We start from the raw sequence: 17,514 nt of genomic DNA on the forward strand, positions 1-17,514 counted from the left end.
CATGCCTTCCTCCAGGGGATCTTCCCAACCCAGGGATTGAACCCCCATCTTTTAATCTCCTGCATTGGCAGGTGGGTTCTTTACCACTAGTGCCACCTCAGAAGCCTAAATTCTGTTATAGGGAGAGTTAAATGAACCTAAAAGGATCTAGGTTCAGTTCAGTTCAGTTCAGTTCAGTCGCTCAGTCGTGTCCGACTCTGCGACCCCATAAATCACAGCATGCCAGGCCTCCCTGTCCATCACCAACTCCTGGAGTTTACTCAGACTCATGTCCATCGAGTTAGTGATGCCATCCAGCCACCTCATCCTCTGTCGTCCCCTTCTTCTCCTGCCCCCAATCCCTCCCAGCATCAGAGTCTTTTCCAATGAGTCAACTCTTCTCATGAAGTGGCCAAAGTACTGGAGTTTCAGATTTAGCATCATTCCTTCCAAAGAAATCCCAGGGCTGATCTCCTTCAGAATGGATTGGTTGGATCTCCTTGCAGTCCAAGGGACTCTCAAGAGTCTTCTCCAACACCACAGTTCAAAAGCATCAATTCTTCGGCGCTCAGCCTTCTTTACAGTCCAACTCTCTCATCCATACATGACCACAGGAAAAACCATAGCCTTCACTAGACAGACCTTAGTCGGCAAAGTAATGTCTCTGCTTTTGAATATGCTATCTAGGTTGGTCATAACTTTTCTTCCAAGGAGTAAGCGTCTTTTAATTTCATGGCTGCAGTCACCATCTGCAGTGATTTTGGAGCCCCAAAAAATAAAGTCTGACACGTTTCCACTGTTTCCCCATCTATTTCCCATGAAGTGATGCGACCGGATGCCATGATCTTCGTTTTCTGAATGTTGAGCTTTAAGCCAACTTTTTCACTCTCCTCTTTCACTTTCATCAAGAAGCTTTTTAGTTCCTCTTCACTTTCTGCCATAACGATCTAGATACAATTCAGCATTGATTTCAAAGAGCATTTCTATTTCTTCCCATGTACTATGTTAGATAGAGCTATTTTCTAACCTTGATACATGACTCTACAACTTTTAGCCATTTGGCTTTTTTATACCTTTTTCAGCTCTAAGAAATTTTTTCCTTTGTGGACACAGGAGATCTGCTGCACTTGTTTGGCCATTGATGTCAAATAAGGAAGACATAGGCTCACTCCTTTCCTACCAAGGAGGACTTTACCTATTATGGTTCCTCTTGTCTATACTCTCTGTCTGTGAAGATGAGCAGGAAGGGAGATGAACATGAAGATCGATGACAAGTGACTCAAGTTAAACTGTGCCCCAATGACAATTATAACTAGGACTAGAGAAAAAAACAAGGGTAAGAGTAGGTATCTACATGTATACTCTAACTTGCATCTGTAGTGACTCATAGACAGAATTTGAATATAGGTTTTTCTATTTTGAGAGCTTGTTCCTCATAACAACCATACTGGGATACCTCCCATAGGTCCAGTAACTTAAACAATTGGCCTCAAATCAAATCTATGTCCATAAACCAATCTATGAAACCTTAAGGATACATGATACTGTATTAGTGAAGATTTTAGGGCAATTTGTGCATACTGAATATGTCTCTTTTTGCCTTAATGTATATTCATATGAATTCATTCAATCACTCACTCACCCATTAATCAAAGATTTATTGGGATCCAATAAGCACAGTTAGGGATAATGAATGCAGGGGAAACAGAATAACAAATTAGAGACTCTGCTCTTAACAGCTTACATGGGAAGTTGGAGATATATATATATATATATATATATATATATATATATAACTTAAAAGTACAAATAAATGCCACAAGAGAGTTACAAATAAAGAAGTGAAGTATCTTCTAGGTGTGTGAGCGTGAGCGTGTATGCATGTACGTGCATATATGTGCATGAGTTTGGCAACTGGCTATGGCTAAAGAGAGGGCTCTAGACTTGAACAAATTCAAGGAAGTAGGACATTAAAAAATGATTGCAAGAAAATTAGCTTGGTTAGTATGAGGGGTCTGTAAAAAAGTGGTGAAATATAAAACTGGCACTATAAGCAACACATTATACTCCATATTCAAAGGAATGATGGAACTGTTCTATCCTCCAGCAAGAGTGTCTAGCAATACTATACAGCAGGGGTCAACAAATCATAATTTGAGGGTCAAATTTGGTCCCTGGCCTGTTTTCCTATAGCCAATAAGCTGAGAATGGTTCTTATAGTTTAAAGTTTTGTTTAAAATCAAATAAACAAACAGAAAAATATGTGACAGAACTGTTTGGGGCACACAAAACCTAACCTACTTACCATCTGCCTCTTCACAGAAGTTTGTAAATCCCTGCAGTGTATAAATTGGATTGATGGGGGGATACTGGGTTAGGGGGAACCAGGTTAATAGGGCATAGCAATAGGTTAAGAGAGGAAGAGTGAGGGAATGTTTGAAAGTCTGGACTCTGGAAATGAAGGAGCCTGGAGGAAGACAAGGCTCAATATGTGTGCATCTGGGAGTTGTCTCAAAATAACTGAAGTCAGAATAATAAATGAAAGGGGAAATGGCCAAGAACTGGTCTTTGATAAATATCTTTTTACAGTATGAGGAGGAAGCTAGCAATAGAAAGATTAATGAACTATAAGAGAAATGGCAAGGAATCAGAAAAAGAATCTAAAGTCTAACACTACTGACTTCTCAGGAAAGTAGTGGGAGAGGGAAGAGGAGTTGACAGCATCAAAAGCTACAGAGAAGTTACTGAAAAGGACACAAACTTGATGACCTAATATCTTTGCTTCAGTTTATTCCATTAGCACATTTTCTATGTCCTTGGCTTTTCCTTGCCTTAAGGTGCTCTACTCAAGTGAGAATATGATGCTATCGAGATGCTACACCTTCAGCTGCTGGGACATAATAGTGATCCTATTCCTTAAATTTAGCTTCTCAGGTTGTTTCTGTCCATCATCTTCCAAATAAAGGTAGATACCAGGTTCCCTCCAATTCTCCCCAAACTACCTCTTTTCTATATTTGTAGACATCCTTGGAAGATTCTTGACTAATATCTTAAAAAATCAGTTTATTTTCAGTCCTATACATCTTGAATTGATGGAGTGGATAAACATAATAGTCTAGTTGCAATATTTACTTTCAGATTTTAGAATCATTATATGGAAATAAGACCAAGCTATAAGAAGGAAGGAAGTTCATGTTGCTATACCATAAAGATTCTGAAATGCATTACAAAAGACCCTGAGAAGCAGTCAGATTAACATGTAAGAGGTTTAGAACAATGATTGTAGAGAACAGGAGAGGGTATCAACTGACTGCTGCTGCTGAGTCGCTTCAGTTGTGTCCAACTCTGTGCATCCCCATAGAGGCAGCCCACCAGGCTCCCCCGTCCCTGGGGTTCTCCAGGCAAGAACACTGGAATGGGTTGCCATTTCCCTCTCCAATGCATGCAAGTGAAAAGTGAAAGTGAAGTTGCTCAGTCATGTCTGACTCTTAGCAACCCCATGGACTACAGCCTAGCAGACTCCTCCATCCATGGAATTTTCCAGGCAAGAGTACTGGAGTGGGGTGCCATTGCCTTCTCTGATCCATTGACTATAGATGAATAAAAAGATTGCTCAGTATGACCGAAGACCTAATTGAATTAGAAACAATGACTCAGCTTTGAGAGTGACTGTTTAGACTGTCAACTAGGAACAGGACACAGAAAGCTACACTTTAAAACATACTTTTATGTGGATGAAAGTATATTTCATGTGAATGATCTCAGGAATTTGGTATCAGACTAGTGAATTACGGAGAAGCTTGGCATTCAAGTTTGATGTGAAGTGATGGTGGTGGGGGGGAGGATTCTTGCACTTGGAGGTGGGACTTGGATTTTAGAGCAGCATCAATTTTGAGTGGAGACAGGATTCGTCAGGTGTGACTGGGAAGTGGTGGTGTTACAGGGAAGAACCAATTGTGACTCCAAGTTGGGTCTGTTTCTTTTATTTCCGAACCTTTGCTTTACATTGCTTTTGTTCCCTAAAAGGATACTGTCCGGACACAAAGATCGGCCTCGGGGAACCCTGCATCTTTGCCTGAATGTTAAACCAAAATGCCTTTGTTCTGGATCCTGTCCAGGAGTGGATAGCTATAGGAAGGAAGAAATTAACACATCCTCTCCCTATGGCTGGACATTTCAGGAGATATTTGCTAGATTAATGGCCTTTTTACTTTACTTCCTCATCTCCCCTCATCTCTGTTCTAGAAAAGAACCTGACATCCAGACCCTGATAATATGGTTATTTTGAGACATTAGTATGCCATCTTTTCAGTCTGCTGCTTTCCAAATAAAGTTGTATTCCTTGCCTCAACACCTCATCTGTAGACTTTTTGGCCTGTTGTGCTGCAGGTAAAGCAAGCTTAGACTTGGTAACAGTGGCAAAGTGAACAGCACTGGTCCCTAGGAGGTCCAGCAGCTGGGAAAGGAAGGTAGCAAATTAGAGGAGCCATCAGCGTGGAAATGAAAGATTGTAAACCAGGAGCCAGGCAGCTGCCATCCTCCACCATGACTTGTTTGTAGCTGCTGCTGCTGCTAAGTCGCTTCAGTCATGTCCGACTCTGTGCGACCCCATAGACGGCAGCCCACCAGGCTCCACTGTCCCTGGGATTCTCCAGGCAAGAATACTGGAGTGGGTTGCCATTTCCTTTTCCAATGCATGAAAGTGAAAAGTGAAAGTGAAGTTCCTCAGTCGTGTTCGACTCTTAGCGACCACATGGACTGCAGCCTACCAGGCTCCTCTGCCCATGGGATTCTCCAGGCAACAGTACTGGAGTGGGTTGCCAGTGCCTTCTCCAGGGCCACACATATCATAGGGCTTACACTGCTGAGTCTAACAACACTCCATCACAACAAAGTGTCCGTAGAAAATGTACTGTCCAGGCTAAGGCTGGTGGGTTGGCAGTGAGGATGTGGGGGAAGCTTCTGCAGGAGTTCAGAGGGCAGGTGGGAGCTCCGAGAGGCAGCGGCAGAGGGAGGGAGCTGGCACTGTCCTCTGGAACTAAAAGGCTCTGTGCTTTCTATACATGTAATCAGCCTCAGAGTGTGCTAAGCCACTGGGGCCCTCTTTTCCTGTCCTAATGTTCCTTATGACCACATCCCTTTGGAGAAGAAGTGGAGGACCATTGGCCCTTTACATTTGACCCCAAATTAGTATATTGCTGTGGACAGTTTTTATTGCTTTTATTTTAATATTTTTTCCTAGATAACAGTGATGGGATTTAGCTCATGGGTTGGTTTCTAGAAGGATATATCTTCTCAGAAGATGATAGGATTTGAGGTGTTTTGACCCAAGTTGAGAAGTAAGCAGAGGAGAAGTGATTTTTTTCAGGAACAATATGAAGTGTGTAGAAAGTACTCATACAAAAGGCCCAACAAGGCATATTTTCCATGAAGCCACATAGCCCAGAGGCCCAATTTCACAGGCTAAATATGCATCTATAGTGCAGGTCTTTATGACACTGTTAATAGGATGCTGGGATGAGAAAGATGGAAGAACAGCTCTGGAACCAAATCCTTAAGATGAACTTGAAAATGAATGGTTAGATTGAGTTCAGGATATGACATCCCACTTCATTCATAAAGGGAATCAAAAGAAATTTGAAGAGGAACCTTCCGACACTAGTTGGTGAGAATATAAACTGGTGCAGCCACTATGGAGAACAGCCAGGAGGTTCCTTAAAAGACTGAAAATAGAGCTACTGTATGATTCAGCAATCCCACTCCTGGACATATACCCAGAAAAGACAAAAACACTAATTCAAAAAGAAACATGCACCCTAGTGTTCACAGCGGCATTAGTTACAATATTCATGACACGGAAGCAACCTAAGTGTCCACTGATGGATGAATGGTTAAAGATGTTGTACATATATACAGCAGAATATTACTCAGCCATAGAAAGAATGAAATAATGCCATTTGCAGCAATGTGAATGGACCTAGAGATGGGAGATGGTCATACTCAGCAAAGTAAGTCAGAAAGAGAAAGACAAATACTATGTGCTGTCACTTACATGTAGAATCTAAAATATGATATAAAGGAACTTATTTACAAAACAGAAATGGACTCACAGACATAGAAAACAAACTTATGGTTACCAAAGAGGAAAGGGGAGGAGGGTAACAGGGATTAACAGATACACACTACTATATATAAAATAAACAACAAGGACCTACTGTATAGCACAAGCAACTATATTCAATATCTTGTAGTAAACTATAATGGAAAAGAATCTGAAACTTCTTTATATATGTATACAAGATATATATATATGTATATTATATATATAAAAGTGAATCATTTTGCTGTACACCTGAAATAGAAATCAATTATACTTCAATTTTTTAAAAGTTGCAAAGAAAGTCTGTACTGAATACTAGATGGATTAAATATCTAATCAGGGAATAAAAACACAAGGGAAGCCCCATAAAAACTTTAGACCACCTAAATAAGAAAAAAAGAAAAAAAAAAGCAACTTGAAAGATGCTTGCTGTTGTGTGATGAGGAGAGGATACCTGGGCTCTGCAGCAGAAGAGCCCTGGAGTGGCTCTTCCTGGTTGTTTGCACATCCCCACAACTCTTCAGCCTCTGTTCCCTCCCCTACTTCCTTCAAAAGGAGAAAAATAATGCTGAGCTCCTCCCACCTCCTTTCTAAAGCATCTAGTACTATCCATACACACAGTCCTTCAAAAATGGAAATTAATTACATTTATGATTTTAAAAATCCTAATTTCTGCCCAGATGTGGATGGAGAGCAGGACAACTTACTGCTTGTTAAGATCACATGTCCTTAGTCTAGAGCTAGGGGTACCTAGCTCTAGAATGAATGAGTGAATGAATGAATGAATGTTCATATTACAATGAATATGTCACAATAAAATACAGTTGACATTTCAGCAGAGACCACGATTAAGCAACAAGACAATTACCAAACAGAAAGAATCCCAGGGAACAGTCCTATAAAATACCCAGAAAAGTACATTCAGCCTCATTTGGTTTTACAGCTTCCAACTAGTTCCTAGAATTTTGAGCCTGACTGCCTTTCTAGGAAACTTGGAGGACTGCCGAAATGTAGAGTTCTGGTAAGCTTTCACAGTCACTGACCTTAGCATTGTAAAATCATTAATAGGAGAATATCCCTTCTGTGGCAGGCAGAAGCTCAGAGTTTCATGCCCCTCTTAAAAGTGGAGGAAACATGGGCTAATAGTTTGTGAGCTAACTGCCTCCAAGATGGGAGGACGGCAGCGGCACTTTCAGGATTGATAGGGGCTCTCCTGGGATGCTGGCAGTCATGATTCTGAACCTGATCTCCAACCGGGCTTCTCTATGTGGGGCAGCCAGACTACTTAGGTCAGGTGCTCAAGAATTAGAGGTACTGTCCCACTCTCCTCACCCCACTCCTTTCATGCTAAACCTAGAAGCGGCTTTTCACAAGGGCTATGTGATGCTTTCTGGAGTTTGGTCTTGTTTATTTGAGTCAGGTATTTTTTTCTAAATATTTAGTTCTTTAAAGTCAGAAATCACCTCCTTCTCTCCTTCCTGGCAGCCTCAGTGAGCACCACTGTGTGCCAGCCACTGCCGCATACACAGGCACACGGTTGTGAACAAGACGGTTCCAGCCCAGCTCTGGGGAGCCTGTAGTCTACTGGGGAACTGGAGGCAGGCAGTTCACTCCAGTTCCTCTCGCATGCCCTGCCTCACAGCTGATCCTTTTAGGGTCTGGCCCTGGTGCCCCTCCGGAGGAGCAGTGCACCCTCATGGCCGCAGGGATAACCATCTAGGATGCTCAGCAGGCGTGAGGTTGTCCCAGCCTGAGTGAGGCCGCTGCTCAGGGGTGAACTGCTCCTCTGCCTCCTCATCAGCAGGTAGGCTCCCATGGCCTTTGAGAATAATCTCATCTCGCTGAGGCCCACCACGAATAGACCTAGAGTGGATGGCGCACTACCTTTGCTTCGATGAGACAATTTCTGAATAAAAATACTTACCACAGAGATGAAATACCATTGGTTTCAGTCTAGTCCCTGATTTACTCATCGGGCGACTTGGAGTTTCCTCATCTAGAAAGTGAGGGTAACAACTGTGCCTCCCACACTGGGACAGTTGCTAAGATCGTATGAGTTAACATGTGGAATGACCTGGCACTCTGCCTGGCACATAGCAAGGGCTCCTTCAGCGTTAGCCCCTGCTGTTTCTGCTCACCCTAACTGAAGGTCTCTGTGATGGCGCATTTCTAAGACATTTTCCTGAGATGTGAGAAATGCTTCTTCAGTAGCTACGAAGGGCACTTCAGAAATTATAGAAATTTCCAAACTTCCTTGAGTACATTTCTTCATTTTCTACCTGTACAGATGAACAGATTAACCTGTACCCTGAGCCACTAAGATCGATCATACTAAGATACTAAGCGCATCAGTAATTCACAACTCACAAGCCAAGTGAAACCCTAAACCTAAGAGGATCAACGGAAGCATTCTCTGGGAGGAAACCTATGTTCTCTCTTCATCTCATTGCACTGAGGCAATCAGAGCATTTGGGCAAACTTCAGTAGCAAATGATGCTAGAACCCTGCTGCCCACACTTCATTAAATCTAGGCAGAAAACACAATGTCTCAGCTCTTCAGGGGAGGAAGCTTCAGGAGCTAGTGGAGCCTGAGGATGGTTGTGAGCTTGGCTGGAAAGGAGAAACAATTGATGTGTGATTCAAGAAAATGGTTCAACAGAGAGGACGGGTATGGGGAGCTCTGCCACCTACAGACACAGTGTTACCTACCAGTTCTTTCTTCTTCATGCACTCCATGAGGATGATGAAGAGGTGCTGAGCTTGGGTTCGAGTGTATGTGAAAGTCTTCTGGATGGTTACCAATAGCTGGTCCCTCAGAGATTCATTTATAAGTCTGTAGTGAAAAAAAAGTTGAAAATGAGTTAACTCAGATCCTATCTAGCACATATTTTTGACAAGTATAGAATACAAGAAAACATTTATTTTAGATAGAAGCTTTTTCTTCCAGTATTTTTTTTCCACAGCAGTTATTTTATGATAATCTTTTTTAGAAAGTACATTTAAAAATAAATCCATTTTTAAATCTCAGTACTTAAATGAGTAAAGAAAGAAGATGGATTTGGTTATTTTTATGGTTCTCCTTTTTTCTTTTATATGGCATATATCTAATGCCCTCTTGCTCAAGTGCTGTTATCAAAAAATACCTTCAATCAATCCTTTGCATCTTGGTAAAAACTTACTATGTTACTTATTTGAAGGAGATTTAAATTTCAACTTCATGTCCAACTGTGGAAAGAAAAAAATTATTTCAATGAGGGATTTTTCAGTATCAATGAATGAGGAGAGATAGGACTTAAGTTTCCTCTAAAATCATTCCATGGAGATAGTAGCTGATCTGGTTCACAATTCAGGTCCTTTTACTGTGCTGTTTGCCAACAAAAGCCTGAACCATAAAGAGGTATCATATTGACTACTTTATTAAAAGATAGTTTTTGTATTATAGAAGAGTGAATTAAAGCAAGGAAGGTGTGTCATTATCAGTCAAACCTCAATTATCTCTTGAATATGGAACAATCACAACTAATTTTAACTCTTTTATCAATAGACTGGTGAGAATGGGCTACCTCCACCAGCCATCAAATAGCTGGAATGAAAATTCACTTTTTATTGATAGATACTATTCCAAATCAGGAAGATAAAACTGCTCCTAAGGACTAGGGACAAAATTATCATAATTTGGCTATCTTTTACAATTGACAAACCACCTTCACCTAAGAAGTACTAACATCTCCTAGATAAAATAGTATACTATAATTATCTCATTTGGTACCTACAAAAAACTTGATAGGCAAGAGATTTGTCCAATTCAAAAGGGAAGAACACTGTAGCCAGAAAAAGCCAGATACTTAAGACCATGAAAAAAACAAGTGGCAAAACCAGAACCAGAGCCCAGTTCTTCTGATTCTTGTCTAGTGCTCTTTCTGCCCCACCACACTGCCTCATATGACACCAAGTGCAATGCAAGTGTACTTGTGCACCTCTCGGTGTACACCTCTCTTCATCACGGTGGCTACCTATGCAGGGAATTATGATATTACTGACCTGCTGTGCCCCAGGACTGAAGACTCACTTAGACTCACTAGGCTGGATACTATGGTGACCCTACTTTGAGGTGAGTGCATTCCCAATGACAGATTTATACCAAGGACCCTGGAATGTCACTCAGCTCAATGGAGGATTGTGTTACCCCTTCTGCCCCACAGGAAGATTTATATCATGAACATACACTTTTAGAAAAAGAGAATGACGCAGATAAGGTTGAAAAATGATACCAAATCCTCACAAGATTACCGAATTATTCCATAGGACTCCATAGCCTTGGGTGTAGACTGGTTTGAAGCCATTCATTCATTCGTTCATATTCACTCGACAATTGCTTAGTGGTATCTATTTAGTGCCAGACACTGTGAGGAATGCTAAGGCTACAGAGATAAATGAGATATACACACTCACAAGCAACTGATTTTCTGAAAGAGTCAAGACATGAAATATGCCTGGGCATATATCTACTTGACAGGTAACCTGTGTGGGTGAGTCTAGAGATTTTTGCAATATAAAGTGTACATAAATGTTACACATGATTAACAACAGAAGAGACTCTTCTGATTAGCCACTTGATAGATCCAATCATTCATCTGCAGGTGTTTAATTCTGACAACAACTCAAAATTTGTTTTCTATTGCTAACCGTTTGTAAAGCAATCCCAGTTCCCTGAGGTCATTAACTTTTGAGGGATCTGTCTGTCACTGGTATGTAGTTTGTCACTTTGTAAAAACTGAGAAATGATGGGCAACTTAGCTGATTGTGGGCCTCAGCGGTTAGGAGAGCTAAAGACACTAAGCGTCTTATACTTTATAGTTCAATTTCACAACTGACTAAAATTTAGCAACAGAACCCACAGAGTTCTACCTCTAGAAGTACAAGAATTCACCAGTTGGTGTTTTCCAAAGTGTAGGATAATTGTTACTGTTGGAGCAGAGATGGATGTAGGTGAAACAAAGGTGATATGATCCTTTCAAAGCAATAAGTTATATTCAGTAAACATTAAATAACTGCCATTCCTGGTTAACTTCTTTTTCTATCCTCCGGCTGCATCAAGGGGAAAATTTCATTTCTGATGCTTCTTTGCCTATAACAGCTCACAAACACTTGCAAATCCCCACTTTTGGCAGAGAAATAACAAGTTTTAGATTGCACATTCTTTGCAGAGAGTTTAATAACACTGTATTTAAAAAGATGCTGTGTAACAGCTTGACATGTTCATAGTGCATGGTGTATGACTCACAATGGGTTTCACTAAGATAATCTCATTTAATCTTCATAACAATATGTGAGAAAGGAAGGTATCAATTCCAGTTTCCAGAGAAGACTGTGGTCCTAAGAGGTTAGATGACGTGTACAAAGTCACAAAGCTTGATGATTGCTGTGCTTTAGTTGGGTCTATTGAATCCAGCCTTCCTTCCATGGTATTACTTTTCCTCACTGAAATCTATAAATGTCTTTCGCTTTCCTAATCATCTGCACTGGAGGTAGAAATTTGAGTGTACTTGTTGTAGGAAATTGCTTTTCTTCGGTTTGACATAGAGAATATCTGAAGGAAATCAGACAAGATTGGAGAAGACAAGGGGAAACTGGTAAATGTGGACAGTGGCAAAGTGCACTTATTGTAATACCTTGAAGATGACATTTGTTTCTAATTGTCCACAAATATTTTTAATGCTGACATAGATGTCTTCCATTTGGCCCAAATTCTTACTCTGTCTTTCCACCACACTCTTCTTATTTTGTGACTACCTCCTTATGATATCGGGAGGGCTACTTTCTGGAAATTATTACTTTCTTAGCTCTTTGCAATTTTTTTCCTGCACAACATTGGAATAATTTAAAAATCTTGACTACTATATTTAATCATGAGCAAAAATAGAAATAGCCCATTTTAGACTTCTTTTTATGGCACTAGAATGGTGATTAAAAATTTTTTTGACACCAAAACATGGTCAGTTATTATATAAAATTTTAGTTCTAGATCTGGGTCTTTGACAAAATCTTGACTATTTATGGAAACTGTTGATTTGTGGCTCCATATGTACAGTGCTATTTTTGGTAAACCTCAAATTAGAAGGTTTTCTGATTTAGGAAGTGTAGTCACTGAAGTGAGGAAAATCTCTACACTCTGGCATTTGTATCTCCATTTAAATGCTGTACTTGTGATCTGCAGCTTTTCAGATGAGTCACAGGGTTATTTGAAATAGGTCAGTGTTTATTCAAAGCTCGAAGTAACCAATAAAACTTCCCACAGTTTACTATTAGTATTCTGTTCAAATGCTGGCAATTTAACCCACATGGACATATTTTTCTCAGAATGAATTTAATTACCTGCAATATCAAAGTTTTGTTCCTAGATTTAAAAATTGGAAAATGCATTTAGAATTCAATGGGACTTGATAACTAGGCTTAGGCTAATGGCTTTCAGGGAAGGAGACCTTCTTATGCCCCCACAGACACTCTGTTAACTTATTCAGATACAATATGAGAAAATTTTACTTGTATAAAGAATGATTGTTAATAATATCACAATTTGATACTTACAAAATATTATTTCTCATGGAATCTTTAAAAAAAGAAATTTTATCATTTGCTTAAAGTGAAAGTGAATTACTAAATTCAACATTTAAGAGCACAAAAAGTTTACATCTTGTCTAAGGTCACAGAGACTAGTATTTTTCTCTTCTTCTCTTCCCTTTTTTACTTCTTCTTCTTTACCAACAATTATAATTCCCAAATGGATGGGGTCACAGGTAACAGCATAATTCTTCTCAAAGAAGCAGGACAGCATCATGAATAAAAGCATCGTGGTCACCAGGGGCAGGCTGCCTGGAGTTCAATTGTCACTTGCTAGCTGCGTGATCTTGTGCAAATTACTTAGTATTACCATGTCATATTTTTTGTATATGTAAAATAGGGACTATAATAGTACTTATCTCATAGACTTATGAATATTAAATGGATTAACTTTGCAAAATGCTTACAAAAGTGACGGATACACAGCAAGTCTTACGTAAGCATTTGCTATTATTAAAGCACAGTCCTACAGGGACTTGCCTGAAGGTCCAGTGGTTAGGATTCCGTGCTTCCACTGCAGGGGGTCTGGGTTCAATCCCCAGGTGAGGATCCTGAATGCCACATAGCATGGCCAAAAAAAAAAAAAGCACAATTCTACAGTGCTCCTTAGGAGGGTCACTGACCAGTTCCTCTTGTCAAGAAGCACAACCAGGGGCTGGGGCCTCTGTGTGTTATACATAGCTCTCCTGGGGTCAATAGGGCTCCGTGTACCTTCGGAGAAGTCAGAGATCACCATTCTTTCTTACATTTCAGGTAGAGATACTTAGATTTGGAGGCTTTATGATAATGGAAGTTTGCAAACACCCCATGCAGGCATCTAAACATCCATTCAATTCACTCAGTAAACAATACTGGTGCTTACTATGTGAAAGGAAATAAGGCTGGGGATAGAGAAATGAATAGTATTCAGTCCTAGCTACAAGTAACTCACAAGATTGTAAGTTACATATTCTGGTCATTTATTAACAGGTAACACACTCCAAATTTAGGAATGTAAAACAGCATTTATTTATTGTGATGATAATTCAAGAATTCAGGCAGAGTACAGCAGAGGTGACTCATCTTGCTCAAATGGCACCAACAAATCACTAATTGGTTTCTTCTCTATCCTCCTCTACTACATTCCCTGCTGCTGCTGCTGCTAAGTTGCTTCAGTCGTGTCCAACTCTGTGCGACCCCACAGACGGCAGCCCACCAGGCTCCCCCGTCCCTGGGATTCTCCAGGCAAGAACCCTGGAGTGGGTGCCATTTCCTTCTCCAATGCATTCCCTAGTGTTGATCTAATCGTTCTCTTACAAGGCAAATACGATTCTGTGACATCCTTCTTAAAACCCTGAAATAGTTTCCCATCACTAGCAATATAACATCTCAACTTACACATGGCATTTAAGACTTATCATGGTCTCTCTCTCCAGGCTAGGCTCATCCCCTGCTACTCTCTCACACATATTCCAGAAACACTATTATCATTTGAATACACCAGACTCTTGCATGTTTCTACATCCTTCAACTTCCTGCTTGAAATACTTTCTACATCTGATCCCATCACTCAAACTCATCATTCGTAATTCAGCTCCAAGTCCACCTCCTGTGTGAAAATCTCTGATTGCCACTCTATTGATGTTGTCATAGCACTGGATACTTACTAATTACTATAATTATTAGACTGCATGGAAATTATTTATTTACATGTATGTAGGTTATGTATTCCTTGAAGGAGTGAATGCATCTTAACAGTGCCTGTATCTAAGCTCTAGCAGAGTGCACAGTTCAATATTGGTTCTAGAAGAATGTTTGTGGGTTGACAGAGGGAATGAGTGGCTGCCTGGTTTGTGGCAGTTGACCAGGTGGTCTTCCCCACTCCCCTGTGCTCTTTGTGTTGGTATGAACTTCAAATATGTTTGGGAGAATGGAAGAAGTGGCATAGGGTTTTCTCCCCCCAGCAATCTGATTTTCTTGATTCTTTTTTTTAAAAATCAGATTCCTCTCTGAGAAATATACTAGGCCTCTGTGAGTTTTCTTTAATCTCACATGGTATTTAGGAAGAAACTGGCCACCAAACTCTAAAGCCTATATTTGGTTCTAATTCTGTTTTCCCCCTTTGAGTAGCTTTGTTGCTCTTGTCAGGAGCGGATGCTTATTCACTGTGTTTCCCTTATAATGCTTAGGGCAATGTCTTGCCCACAAGAGTGCTCAATAACTGTTTGAAGACTTTAAGGCTTTTGGTGATATCAAGATAAATTTCCTTCACATAGACTCTTGGTGTTTTTAAGTTCCATCTGTAAGTAATTATATGACATAAAATCAGCTCATTGGGGAAATAACAGAGGCTGCGTGTGCAGAGCAAGCACCCGCAGGCTCCCACAATGCTCAACCCTGGGATCCCAGCCGGCTTGCCTACCCACCATGGCTGACAAGGAAGCAGCCTTTGACGATGCAGTAGAAGAATGTGTGATCAAGAAGAATATAAAATATGGAAAAAGAACACCCCTTTTCTTTACGATTTGGTGATGACCCATGCTCTGGAGTGGCCTAGCCTAACTGCACAGTGGCTTGCAGAAGTAACCAGACCAGAAGGGAAAGATTTCAGTATTCATCGACTTGTCCTGGGGACACACACGTCAGATGAACAAAACCACCTTTGACAGTCAGCATGCATGATGACTGATGATGCTCAGTTTGATGCTTCACACTACAACAGTGAAAAAGGAGAATTTGGAGGTTTTGGCTCAGTTAGTGGAAAAATTGAAATAGAAATCAAGATCAACCATGAAGGAGAGGTAAACGGGGCATGCTATAAGCCCCAGAACACTTGCATCATTGCAACAAAGACTCCATCCAGTGATGTTCTTATTTGTGACTATACAAAATATCCTTCTAAACCAGACCCTTCTGGAGAGTGCAACTCAGACTCGCATCTCCATGGACATCAGAAGGAAGGCTACAGGCTTTCTTGGAACCCAAATCTCAGTGGGCACTTACTGAGTGCTTCAGATGACCACACCATCTGCCTGTGGGACATAAGTGCTGTTCGAAAGGAAGGGAAAGCTGTGGGTGTGAAGACCATCTTTACAGAGCACACAGCAGTAGTAGAGGATATCTCCTGGCATCTGCTCCATGAGTCCCTCTTTGGGTTGGTTGCTGATGATCAGAAACTCATGATCTGAGATACTCCTTCAAACAATACTTCCAAACCAAGCCACTCAGTTGATGCTCACATTGCTGAAGTGAACTGCCTTTCTTTCAGTCCTTAGAGTGAGCTCATTCTTGCCACAGATCAGCTGACAAGACTGTTGCCCTGTGGGATCTGAGAAATCTGAAACTTCAGTTGCATTCCTTTGAATCACATAAGGACGAAATAGTCCAGGTTCAGTGGTCACCTCACAATGAGACTATTTTGGCTTCCAGTGGTATTGATCATAGACTGAATGTCTAGGATTTAAGTAAAATTGGAGAGGAACAATCCCCAGAAGATGGGCCACCAGAGTTGTTATTTATTCATGGTGGTTACACTGCCAAGATATCTGATTTCTTCTGGAATCCCAACGAACCTTGGGTAATTTGTTCTATATCAGAAGATAATATCATGCAAGTGTCACAAATGGCAGAGAACATTTATAATGATGAAGACCCTGAAGGAAGTGTGGATCCAGAAGGACAAGGATTTAGAACATGTTTGCATTTGTGATCTTTAGACTCCCCTTTTCTTCCTTTCAACTCTGAGATTGATTTAACACTGGTTTTGAGACAGAGACTTTGTTTGGTTATCCCACTATAATGAGTTCTATCAACAATGTTATTAGTTCAAACAGAAGGTGTTTTCTAAATATTAACTGGGGGCTTCTTGATTCAGCAGAGCCACAGACTTATATTTAAATTTTCTTTAGGAATCTTCTAGTAACAGAGGTCTAAAAGTAGCCACAAAAAGGGGAATATTGTGTGTGGTTATTTTTCTTCTTATGCTATAGCCCCAAGTTTTTCAAACTCATTTAACTAAAGGCTAGAGTGAGTAAGAAATAGAGCCAAGTGAGGTAGGTGTCTGAGCCATGAAGTATAAATACTACAAGATGTTGTTTTTATTCAGGAAATAGGGGAGATTCAAGTCATACAAATTCCTACTAGCTGAACTTTTCCAGGATGCACATTTCCTTACATAGACCAGTCTCTTCTCAGTTTCTTCATTTAGGTCAAAACAATGTGTTCCTCCTTCCCCATATATTTTTGCATGTTAGTGTGTTTCTTGAGCTGTTTTCATATTATTTCTTTCCTTTCAGTGAAATGGTTTTTTAAAAAAACTTGCGACCACCAAGTTTTAAGGATGTATGCTTTTACCTGCCAGTTATGCCACAGGTAGACTGTCCAGTTAAGCTGAGAAGAATGAATCAATAGCTTGTATTTGTTTTTAAAATTAAATTAATCCTGGATAGGAGTTGCTTTTTTTTTTTTTTTAAAGGAGTTAGTCCTCGACCACTAGTTTAATACCATCTATATTTTGGGTGAGCTGTTTCACCAGTAGGCCTGTTACTCTCCTTGACTAACTGTGTAAGTGTGTATAATGCAATAAATTGCTTTTCTATATTAAAAAAATCAACTCACTGTGATAACCATAATGGAAAAGAATATGAAAAATTATATATATATATATATATATATATTAACTGAACCACTTTGCTGTAAAGTAGAAATTAACCCAACACTGTAAATCAACTATACTTTAATAAAATAAAATTTAAAAATCAACTCAACATACATCTACATTTTTTTTCAACTAATTTCAGGTCAGACATAGAAGGGGTGAGGTCAGTTTTGCAATC

At 40.1% G+C, this 17,514-nt stretch overlaps 1 protein-coding gene and 1 pseudogene across 6 annotated transcripts in view; one reads left to right on the plus strand and one right to left on the minus strand.

Moving 5' to 3' along the window:
- TRPM3 (transient receptor potential cation channel subfamily M member 3) overlaps positions 1-17,514 on the minus strand; it is a 614,509-nt gene that overhangs the window by 192,909 nt on the left and 404,086 nt on the right. For all 6 annotated transcript variants that reach the window (XM_040251699.1, XM_040251668.1, XM_040251610.1 and 3 more), the window contains one exon: positions 8,789-8,912. In XM_040251699.1, the coding sequence (XP_040107633.1) occupies positions 8,789-8,912 (124 nt within the window). The remainder of the gene's footprint in view (positions 1-8,788; positions 8,913-17,514) is intronic.
- LOC120871989 lies at positions 15,107-17,211 on the plus strand (annotated as a pseudogene).

This window comes from Oryx dammah, unplaced genomic scaffold, assembly GCF_014754425.2.
Source record: "Oryx dammah isolate SB20612 unplaced genomic scaffold, SCBI_Odam_1.1 HiC_scaffold_1, whole genome shotgun sequence".
NCBI classification, from domain to species: Eukaryota; Metazoa; Chordata; class Mammalia; order Artiodactyla; family Bovidae; genus Oryx; species Oryx dammah.